Source organism: Micrasema longulum, unplaced genomic scaffold, assembly GCF_059751315.1.
Source record: "Micrasema longulum isolate JH-2025_06_02 unplaced genomic scaffold, ASM5975131v1 h1tg000260l, whole genome shotgun sequence".
Taxonomy (NCBI): domain Eukaryota; kingdom Metazoa; phylum Arthropoda; class Insecta; order Trichoptera; family Brachycentridae; genus Micrasema; species Micrasema longulum.
In genome coordinates, this window is record NW_028277464.1 from 1,075,239 (window position 1) to 1,087,604 (window position 12,366).

Sequence of the window (12,366 nt, forward strand, 5' to 3'; positions counted from 1 at the left end):
TGTATCATATAATGTACTTTCTTTTTAAAGTTAATATGTGAAAGCCTTTCTCCCAATACAAAAACAACTGTTAGTTTTAATTAAGTAGATTATTTCTATTTATGGATATATCTTTTGATATATATATTTATGGTTTTTCAGTTAAAAATTTTGACCAACTGTTATGAAAATGAATCGAACTTTTGACCAGTCTATTTTTTGGTTAGCTGGGAGATATTGTTTTTAGCAATAAGTCCGCCAAAGTAATTATTCTTTGTACGTTAAGTTTTGAATAAATAAATAAACTCAGAGTTAGAATTTTCTAAGGTATGACTGCGTTTTATCAAGATGCGATATATTTTTATTTACCTTCATGAGAAATCTTTATCGATGTTCAAAAAACTCATTTTTTCAGTGTAACGCGCTACCTGTTTTAAAATGAAATAAAATTTATACGTTTTAGAAGTCAGCCTCGTTGGTCAGCGCGTTAGCGTGCCATGCAAGAGGTCTCGGGTTCGTTTTCCGACATGGTTGATATGAAATATTTATTTAAAAGGGTGTTTTTACACTAGAATATTTCATAGTTCCTGGTCTGGTACCTTAAGCGTAAGACTGATCATCTTACCTTCATGTAACAAAAATGATCAAGATACGCTGCGATTGGTATACCAATGCAGTGCCTTATGCACTATTAGGTGCGGAAAGGGAATTAGATTTTTATTAGATAAGTACCTACATATTGACATGTTATACCGTGAAACGTTTGATTTTTAATTTTATAGCTGTTATGTAAATGCCCTCTGGGCGTTACTGTATCCATATAATTATGATGTATTTTAAGTACGCCGTTCACAGAAGAGCATCGCTAAAGTAAACAAAGAGCCTCGTGCAGCTCGCGACTCGCAATTTGCGATCACTGAGCTAAACTAATAATAAATGATTCGGCCCTGTCAGTCTATCACGGTTAGCCATTGTCCATTGGCCATCGCTGCACTAGAACTGATTTGATGTGACATACCATTGCACAAACATTATGACGTTTCACGTAAGTACCAATGCAGCGAGATACGAAACAAACTCTCGCTAACAGTATTAAAATTCGTTATGAATAATTTGTTTATTTAAACTTTTTGTGCAAAACCTTACGCACTTTGGTGGACTTAGCGCTAAAAGCAATATTTTCATACCAACCTTAAACAGACTGGTAAATAAATTGGATTTTTTTTAATTTTATGAATGTATATTTTTTACAAATAGCAGTTGTTTTTTAGTGTGCAGATAGATCTTGTATACATATACCTATACAGGTGTTCTTTAAACTCTGTCACATCCAAAACCACAATGATCAGTATGAGCAAGAAGACATATTGGCACATAAAATTATTTTTTAGAACGAATAAAATGTTAAAAAATAAAATATCATAAAACAATAATTATTAAGGACGTTCTGACAAGGTTACGTTATTTTGAAAAAATGTTAGAGATGAGACAAATTAATCAAAATCGATGAATAAAAATATATTTAAAAAAAATATATATTTTTAAGTGAATAATTGTCTTAAACACACAATAATAGGCTTGTATTTGCGTTTTTATATCAGTTTTCGGAAACTGATAAAATCGATTTGATCGGTACATGATCAGTGACCAGTACTTTCCCATCACTAGTCACATTAGTTTGGCAGCTGTCATTTTAATCAAGGTTTATTTTAAAGACTATAGTATACAATGCAATTGATGAATAAAGTAATTTTTAATTTAAACAAAATTTATTCTTTTTGACATACGACCCTACTGCCGACTCATTTTCAGATAATGATGCTCATTTTTGATATTAATTTTTTTTCAATTCGTTATTCAAAATTAGTATCCAATTTTACTTCTCGTCTCTCCGGCTATTCTTATGCAAAAAAATGACAATAGTGAAGGAAACACAAACAAACAAGCATACTTTCGCATTTATATTAGTATGAATATGTAATATTTATGTAGAGATTGATGAAAATGCCGTATTTATACGTATTTTACGATAAAGAAAAATAATGCATATAATGTGGGATCAGTAAGTAGTTTGAAAGAAAACAACATTCATGTTGAAGCACCAAATAGAGCAACGTAAAATCACAAATCACTTTTTTTTTTACCAATCTACGGATCAAATATCGGTTACCACTTAACTTTACCAAGAATTCAACTAACACTCAATCATGTTTACAAATTAAAATTAAGTAGTATTTTTACAATATCGACAAGAGGTTGAATATCTTTAAGAAATTTAAATAGACAGCAATTCAAAAATGAGTCAAAGGTCATTACGAGTTCAATTGTGTTGGTTGCTGAATATATTGCCAAATCCAAACATGCTTTGTGTCTTCTGTATTGGGAACTTGAGACTAATACCCGTATGGAGAGACAAAACTTAAGGTGAGGAAAGTACATTCTAATCTCAAATGCGGAGAATAACCCAAAGGTGAAGACAATATACTGTACTTTCCTCACCTTAAGTTTTGTCTCTGCATACGGATATAAATGCCTGTTATTCTTATCACGTAGAAAGAAAAAAAGGTTTTAGTTTTATGTAATCGGATATATTATTTCATTTAATTTATTTATTTATTTTTAGTTACATTGAGAACATTACAGAGTATCCAATAAATTCTCAACACATTTCAAAACATACATATCAGATTTATTAAATAGAAAAGTGGAAAAAAAATGTAATTTGTCATGTAAAATTTACATACATATTACAATTTGGAAATTGCCCTCTTAAGAGTAATCACACCGTCATGAAATATATCAACATCCGAGGCGATACGATTGAATTAAACGATTGCTCTACCTACCGGCATAACCATTGGCAGGTTGGTTTTGCATCGTGGTAAATAGAACAGCCTGTGTTGCCTTTGTCAAAGAGAATTATCATTGATAAATAGACCGAATTTATTCAGAATATCGGAATTATGTATGCGACCACCAATGAGTTGAAAACAGTTAACATCCAAATGAATATTCCTTCTCCCCAACAATTGTGGGTAGCCCAGCATTCCTAGTAAGAAGTCAGTCGGGAAAAGCCACGGGTAAAATCCATACTCCCTGAGATACAGACGCAGAATTTTTTTCAGTACCCTCTCTATCATTAAAGAATACGTAGTTTCATTTGGCGACCAAATGAAGACCAAATGATTATATTCAACCGGGTTGCGGTGTCCGTGAGTAGTGCTGCGGACTCACGGATCAGAGGTCCAAGGTTCGAGCCCCGCTTTACCCCAACTCAATTTCCATTTTATTCTAGTGAGTTATTAAAAACCGCCCCAAAATTCAAATATTCGGGTAAATCGCAAGAACGCAAAAAAATGTACGTCTAATAGTTGAATATTTGATCATTCCTCGCGCACGAAGGAATATGAATCAAATTTAAAACCACTTAATTCGTTTTTCATGTTTTTTTATTGGGGTTATGTAACGAATTCAAACAGTTTTCCCTACATTTATAATAATCCCTTGGTATCTGCGCTCTGCCGTACATTTTATGGAGGTATTTTACCATCGAAAATAATTTATAGAATTCTGCTTTAAATGGGATGGCTTATCGCAAGGAATCATTCATTCTTAGGTCGATTTAACGTCGAGGGGAAGTATTCTAGAAGAAAATTAACTGTTTTATTTTCTTGACTTGGAACGAAGTATTCAAATCTTTATATAGAAGCGTTATTTTAATTGTAATTTCGTCTTTATTTTGAATAAAACAAAAAAAAATTTAATAAAACAAAATATCCGACAGAAAATTCTAAGAAAGACCTTTTTTTAAAAAAATGTTCTTGTTATCAAATTTTCAGACGATTTCCAGAAATTCGTAAAAATGTGAACCTAGTTGTTGTTGAGTGAAATTTTAACCGTAAGTCCACAATACTATCAGGGGATCACAACCCTCTCCAAATAAACAACGCTAAAACCTTTATAATGTGGATCTACAAATGAACAGACATGCACAAAATATAATTGAAATGTAAAAAACACCATTATCATCATCAAACCCTAATTTGCACCTGATGATGCATAAGACGCTGCATTGCTTAAGTACCTACATGCATTGCATATCGATCGTACGTTACAGGAAGGTAAGACGATCAGTCTTACGTTTCAAGTGCTAATCCAGGAATAGTGAAATATAGCAGTGTAAAACTATCTTACAAAAAAATATTTCATGGTCAGCCTACCAAGAATCGAACCCGGGCTGCTTAGTTCTCGTGGTTTCCCTCATGACTGAGGATGGCAGCCGCACACGAACGTTATTTTAGTCTGCCTCCAGGTAGTCCTGTTCTGGGCAGAGCGAAGAGCATCAGTCACTGAAGACTGCAGGGTAGATTTAATCAAGCCGCTCAATCGCGATGCATCGGGTAGGTGAGTGACCTCTGGATCTTCTTCCCTTCCCCCTCCGCATATCACAACCAGCTTTTCGGGGCTGTCTGGTTCTCTCCTGACGATGTGTCCAAAATATTGCAGAATTCTAATGTAAAATGTAGTCCCCAATATTTAATTCATTCAGTACGGACACATTTGTACGCATCGCCGCACTAACGAATATTTGGACAGAAAAACCGTTCACAGTAGATTATAAGAAAAACCGTCAAAAACCGCGTTAAACCTTTTGTTCTTCAAGCTAGGCAGTCGGTCCATCTAACAGCAGTCATTAAAATTCCCCTACTCTCGTCCCTCGTCCAGGAGTCAGTTGAAATCCAAGCGTTATCAGAGGCACACGTTTTAAATCTAGGCGCTTTCATTTTACGGACAAGTCTAGCTATATTGAACTAGTGTTGTTGAGTTTTTAAAACCTTTTGAACATGGAAAATAACAGTACTTTATTTATTTAAATACATGTTTCTCTTAGTTTTCTAATTATTTAGTATACTTACGATCTACGTTTAGGAAGTCCTATTTGGATATTAAATTTATTTAGAAAACTCTCAGAAATTAGTGTTATTGTTTAAATGTATAATCTTGTTCAGCTATATTTTACTTATAGAAATAAAATTCAGACTATTGAAAGTTCTATTCTGTTATAAAATCTTCCGCCTACATCCGCCATTTTGTTTTTGAAGACTCCAAAGTTAATGCGTAAAAAGGGTATTTTTTTTTAATCATGTAAGTTTTATTATTTTTTCCTGCAGATTATTTAAAAATTGTTAAGAAATTTCCTCAAAATGAATTGTTTGACATCTTAAAAAAATTTAAAGGAAAAAAAATGGATGAAAAATTTGTAGAAATGACAAAATCTCCGGATGACAGAAAAAAATTTGAAGTCGTGTTTTGAGGTGTTTTAAGTGCCAATTTTTAAAGGTGGACAGCCTCTAGCTTCAAAAATGATCGTTATTTGCATATATTGAACAATAGCTTACATCTTTTATTGAACTGCCTTACTGGTCAGCAGAACTCATACAAAAACTAACATGGCAATTAAAAGCATTTAAAGAGCTAGGCGATGGATGATATTGTGGCGGGTCGACAACGACGGCACGAGCCGAACATTGCCGAACGCCGACGTAGAGCGTACGAACAGGCCAAACCGGCTTCGAGAATACTACCGGATTCCGACCTCACCGCACGCGTCTTCGAGGCACAAAATTACCGCCAATTTAGATTTACCAACTTCATTTTATTTTGCCTAATATAGTTATTAGAATCCTTCTTTCAATGTGTTAGCTTCAGTAGTTTAGTTTCGTGAATAAATCTTTGTGTAAAACGTAAGTACCCTGTTTTACTTGCTCTCATTCTGTGCACCCACATAACTTTGTACATCACAAAATTAGGCCACCAACTAGGTGCCGACATAAAAGTGGTATACCCCGACGTTTGAACACGAAAACACAACATTAAACAATCAATCACGGTGACCCCATTCAAATTCCATAAAAATTGCGCAAAATTTCAGACAGAAATATCTTCGCTTGACAAAATTGTACAACAATTATTTTTTTTCGGTCGGTACATGAAAAATTTAAAATTTCATTTTTAATTTGATTGCACTTTTAATTTATTTGTAATTAATCAAGGTTAATCTATTTCAAGGTTAACTTATTGTAAGGTTAATTAATTTAGTATAATAGAATTATATTATAATAATTATAATATATAATAGAATTAGATTTTTCAAAGACCGAGCGAATCGAGTGAATTTTTCTGTCGGTAACAATCTTCAATGTAAATGTAACTAATGTAAATGTAATTAATGTAACTAGTGAATTGATTAAACTGTGATTAATTTCTTAACAATATTACTCGGCCGGGATTAATTCAAACAGGTGATTCATAATTTAACTAAAATTATTATAAACAAACATAATATAATACATTCCTACAACACATATAAATTTTATTTTTTTTTATTTTTCTTGAGTCGAACACACAAACAATTCACACGAACATTTACATAGGGTGCCAGATTGAGTAGAGGTACTTACAGGGTACCGGAACATAATTATTTTTGACAAATATTATATGGCGAGACAAGCGTGACGTAGGCATCCGAAAGTTTTCTCCTTGTGAACGCACTGCGGGAGTAAGTTTTTTTTTTTACCAGCGAAATCTATCGGAAATATTTTTCAGCTGGCGCAGTCGTTCACAATACTTGCAATTTGTAAAATTTTATTTTTGTAAACAACTTGAAACTATCAAACAAACAGATATTCGGGCGGCTAAGCCGACGAATGTTTAACTTAGTACGTGGACATTAGTATCCATACTTTTTTTCTATATACATTATATCGTGTGACTGTACTATATATGTTTATATTTTTAACCTAGGCTATGCATGTTATTATGTGTTACAGATTTGAAGTTTTACCATAAACATTTTTAAACTTGATATATTGTACAACGGACAATCAAAAGGAATATTAATATTGAGGGGACCACTCAGGCTTGGAGAATACAAATACCTAATAGTTGGAAAATGTGTTCCGCCGTATGGTAAAATAATTATTTAAATTTTCTGTTTTTAATTTTCTTTTCTATAACTTGCACAGTACATACATAACAAATAGTGACTCTGACATTTAAAAAATAAATATTTTTGTTTGAAATTTAAATTTAAATTTAAATTTAAATCTAATAATTTAAACTTAACTTTTTAATACAACTACACTCATTATTGAATACTTTTATTTCAATATTTTAACTTATACTGTAATCATTATTACATACATTTTTCTGAATTTTTTTTTTAAAAACGAATATTTTTAAACTGTAAACAATGGCTAACAAGGACAACACTGACTTGACAAATATCAACACAGCAAACAACATGTTCCACACGGATAGGATTAGCGTTAAACTACCACAGCTATGGGTGAACAACATCGAACTTTGGTTTAAACAGATAGAAGCACAATTCGAGTTGGCAAACATAGTTTCAGAAGACGCACGTTATAGTCACTTAGTGTCAAAACTTGAACAAGCGCACATAGAACAAGTTTCAGATATTTTACTCATGGAACCGAACCGAGCAAAATATACGAGGCTGAAGGAAGCTATAATCCAACGCATGGGCTGTCCACAGGACAGAAGGAGAGAAAAACTGTTTTCTTCCTTACAGCTTGGGGATCGAAACCCATCCAGCCTACTTAGAGAGATGCGGACGCTAGCAATAGGTTTACAAATAGACGAAACGACGTTGCAATACTTGTGGATACAACAACTGCCCAAGACGATCCAAGCGCATTTAGCCATAAGCGAAGATGACTGGGATAGGCAAGCGACGATAGCAGATCGCCTAATACAGGTGTACACACAGGATAATGTAGCGGTAGTAGGTACCAACAATAAAAATAACATTTGTAGTTTAGAACAGTCCGTACAAGCTCTAACCCATAAGGTAGAGAGTTTATTTCACACAATCAACAAACAGCATAGTCACAACAACAATAACAATAGATTCAAACACACAACAAGTAACAGCAGTAACAATTTCAATAACAACAAATACAACAACAATTTCAACAAAACAAGCTATAGGGCCAACGGAAATAACAAGAAAACTATTCTTTGTTACTTCCACACAAAATTTGGCGATCAAGCTAAGAAATGCGTCACACCATGTGAATTTAAACCGCATCTAGCTTCAAAAAACTAGATGGTCGAATCATAGCGGAGGCGGCTGATTCAACCAACACAACACGTCTCTTTGTTAAAGATCGTGATACCGGTGTGTCATACCTCGTTGACTCCGGATCGGAAATATCATTAATTCCTAGATCTTTACACAAACGCCATGGAGAAAAGTCTAAGCTAATTCTCTATGCAGCGAACGGGACTACGATCCAGAATTTCGGAGTTACCACGGTAACACTGAATCTGGGATGTAAACAAATGTTTACATGGAAGTTTATAATAGCGGATACGACACGCCCTATTATAGGAGCAGATTTTCTCCACAACTTCCACCTGTTAGTAGATGTTAGGAACAAACGGTTAGTAGACAATACAAACGGCAAGATAGTCAGAGCATTTGACATCTCCACAAACAACAACATAACATGTTCCATATCATTAACAGACAAAACCAACATTTACCACTCACTCATATTGAAGTATCCACAACTAGTAGATATCAATAAACCATACGCAGGGCTGGATAAACACAACACAATCCACCATATAGATACCCGTGGCAAACCCGTTATGTGTAAGACTCGTCGGCTGTCCCCAGAACTACTGAGGCAGGCGAAGCAAGAGTTCGATCACATGGTGGCTCAAGGTATTTGTAGACCCTCCAAGAGTGAGTGGGCCTCTCCATTGCATATGGTGAAGAAGAGCGATGGTACTTATCGCCCTTGTGGCGATTACCGTAGCTTAAACGCACAGACGGTACCTGATCGTTATTCCTTGCCACATATCCACGATATATGCAATGACTTATTTAACTGTAAAATTTTTTCCAAAATTGACTTACAACGAGCATATCACCAAATTCCAATTAATGAAACTGACATTAAAAAGACAGCTATAACCACACCATTCGGGTTATTTGAATTTGTAAGAATGCCATTCGGACTATCATGCGCTGCACAAACATTCCAACGGCACATCAACGAAGTCACAAGAGGTCTAGAAGGAGTACACGCATATATCGACGATATATTGATCGCTTCACCAGACGAAGAAACACATGTGGAACACTTAAAAGCTTTGTTCCAGCGACTTCAAGATCATGGAATGGTGGTAAACCCATCTAAATGCGAGTTTGCCAAGAAAACACTGTTATTTCTTGGTTATGAAATTTCGGCTGAAGGCATCGGACCCTCGCCAACAAAAGTGGAAGCCATCACGAACCTCAACAAGCCAGAAACCATTAAGCAGTTGAGAAGATTCTTGGCCATGGGAAACTTCTACCGAAGATTCATACCACGAGCAGCACACAAATTGATACGACTACACGATTACCTCAAGGGAGCAAAAAAGAATGACAACAGAAAAGTAGAGTGGAACGAAGTCACTACACACGATTTCGAAGAGGTCAAGAACTCGCTGATCAACGCCACTAAGCTTAGCTACCCAGAGGAAAGCAGCAAGATGTCAGTGTGGACAGACGCCTCAGATTACGCAATCGGAGGCGTGCTACAACAAACCACAGACGGCATCAACTACAAACCGATAAGTTTCTTCTCAAAAAAGTTGAACAAGGCTCAGTGTTCATATAGTACGTACGACAGGGAACTACTAGCCATTTTTGAGACTGTAAGGTACTTTCAACATTATCTGGAGGGCAGAGAATTCTGTATATACACGGACCATAAACCACTACAATTCGTGTTTAGAAGGAAAAGTCACGACAAAGAAAGCCCCAGACAACTCAGATATCTAGACTACATCTCACAGTTCAGCACGGACATCAAATACATAAAAGGAGAAGACAACGTCGTCGCCGATACCTTATCAAGAATCGACATGATCGAACAAGAGGCAAACATATCGTTCGAAAAGATCCATAAAGAACAAAGGCAGGACAAGGAACTACTCGCACTCTTGGACGACAAGAACACTGCTCTGAACCTGATCAAAACCAACATGCAGGGACAAGAAATCGTCTTCGATCTCAACAAAGGCAACATGCGACCGTACATCCCAAAAACGCTACAGAGATCTTTCTTCAACCAAGTGCATAACCTCAACCATGCAGGAGCCGACGCCACGACCAAGACCATCAGTCAAAGAGGCGTCTGGAAAAATATGAAAGCAGACTGCGCAGCTTGGACGAAGGCCTGCATACCCTGTCAGAAGAGCAAAGTCAACAAACACACGAGGACACCGATCATCAAGATCGACATGCCGAGACAGAAATTCTGCGTGGTCCATGTCGACCTCATCGGACCTTTTCCACCATCAGAGGGACTGAGGTACTGCCTCACATGTATCGACCGATACACTCGATGGGCGGAAGTAATCCCTATCGCAGATATCCAGACCCACACAATCATCAGAGCCATCTGGGACAACTGGATTGCGAGATACGGCGTACCGGAGAAAATTATAACTGATCAGGGTAGGCAATTCATGTCTACGGACTTTAACTTGTTTTGTTCCAGATCAGGCATAGCACACTCCAACACGACGCCTTACCATCCACAAAGTAATGGCATGATCGAGCGATTTCATAGAACGCTGAAGACGGCCATTAAAGCTCACCACCCTGTTCCGTGGACAAAATCGATCAGCACCATACTACTCGGACTGAGGGCCACACTGCGCACGAATGCAGAGCACTCAGTAGCAGAGATGCTGTATGGGTGCAAACTAAAGTTACCAGCAGACATCCTGGAGCAGACGAACGACTACATTGACCCGGACTCCTACACTAGGCAACTGGTAAAGTTCATGCAAAACGTCAAACCAAGGCCAGTCGAGCACCACAATAAAGGTAACGTTTTCATCCACCCGGAACTAAAGAGAGCCACACACTTGTTTCTGAGGGACGACAGAGTGTACAAACCCCTGATGCCGAACTACAAGGGGCCCTACAAGGTCATCACCAGGGCGGAAAAGACGGTAACACTGGACGTGGATGGCGAACATAAAAAGGTTTCGCTGGACAGGTGCAAGCCGGCGTTCCAGACAGCGGAAGAACGAGCCAGTCCAGCAGAAACGGAAACACCAACAGAACAACCGGCATACACAACGCGTAGCGGCAGGAGGGGGATACAGCGTCAGTTTTGAAAAACAGATTTCAAAACTTGGAAGGGGGCTGTGTGGCGGGTCGACAACGACGGCACGAGCCGAACATTGCCGAACGCCGACGTAGAGCGTACGAACAGGCCAAACCGGCTTCGAGAATACTACCGGATTCCGACCTCACCGCACGCGTCTTCGAGGCACAAAATTACCGCCAATTTAGATTTACCAACTTCATTTTATTTTGCCTAATATAGTTATTAGAATCCTTCTTTCAATGTGTTAGCTTCAGTAGTTTAGTTTCGTGAATAAATCTTTGTGTAAAACGTAAGTACCCTGTTTTACTTGCTCTCATTCTGTGCACCCACATAACTTTGTACATCACAAAATTAGGCCACCAACTAGGTGCCGACATAATATTCCCAAGGCGGGATTTGGGAATACTAATGACGGCAAGACGGCCTCCGTGATATAGTGGTCAAAATGCTTGACTCACACATGGAAGGTTCCGGGTGTTAAAAATTTATATGTGATTTTTCTCAAGCCTGGGTGTTCTGTGATGTAATTTACCACTGTATTTGGGCCTCCTGGCCTGTTGTGGGGCAAAAAATTCATTAAAGAAAAAAAAAAAAAAGTTTTTTTTTTTTTGCTAACCCAGAATGGTTTTCACGAATAACTGACATTAATTTATGTTTATTTTTGTTCTTCAATTTTTAATTATTAACGATGTATTTTTAAATTCACATTTATGCTTCAAATTTTGTAATTGGTATGTTTTCCAATTTATATTTTTGTATAATTTCTTTATTACTAATTCTATATTTTATAATGTGTATTTATGCTTTAATTTTTATTATTATCGGGATGATTTCTCATTTATAATAATTATGTCTCATTTCTTTACTATTAACGGTATATTTTCAAGTTTATTTTTATGATTAAATTTTTATTATTATTACCTGCGTGTTTTCGAATTTATATTTGTATTGATATTTTCTTATGAAATTATTATTCTTTGAATTTATTAAGCATCATTTAATGAAATAAATAAAAAACACGTGTAAAAAAGAAGATCCTTCCTAAACACAGGAATTTCCTAGCTAGTCTGGGACCTGAAACAAAAAAACTCTGTACATTTTAAAACTGTGAAACACATAAATAAATAAATATAAAACCATCCAATTCAAAGTTATCTAAAATGATTTCGAGCGGTTACAGCGT

General features: G+C 36.2%; 1 protein-coding gene across 1 annotated transcript; it reads left to right on the top strand.

The window, feature by feature from the left end:
* The first annotated feature begins 6,362 nt into the window (after window positions 1–6,362).
* LOC148283134 (uncharacterized) lies at window positions 6,363–11,476 on the top strand. The gene is made up of 2 exons (XM_088223960.1): window positions 6,363–6,948; window positions 10,563–11,476. Exon 2 carries the CDS (start codon window positions 10,615–10,617, stop codon window positions 11,188–11,190), a length of 576 nt encoding a protein of 191 aa, XP_088080086.1. The 5' UTR covers window positions 6,363–6,948; window positions 10,563–10,614; the 3' UTR covers window positions 11,191–11,476.
* Window positions 11,477–12,366: the final 890 nt, after the last annotated feature.

Coding starts and splice junctions, on each gene's coding strand:
- LOC148283134 (XM_088223960.1), top strand. CDS start 10,615: ATGATCGAGCGATTTCATAGAACGCTGAAGACGGCCATTAAAGCTCAC.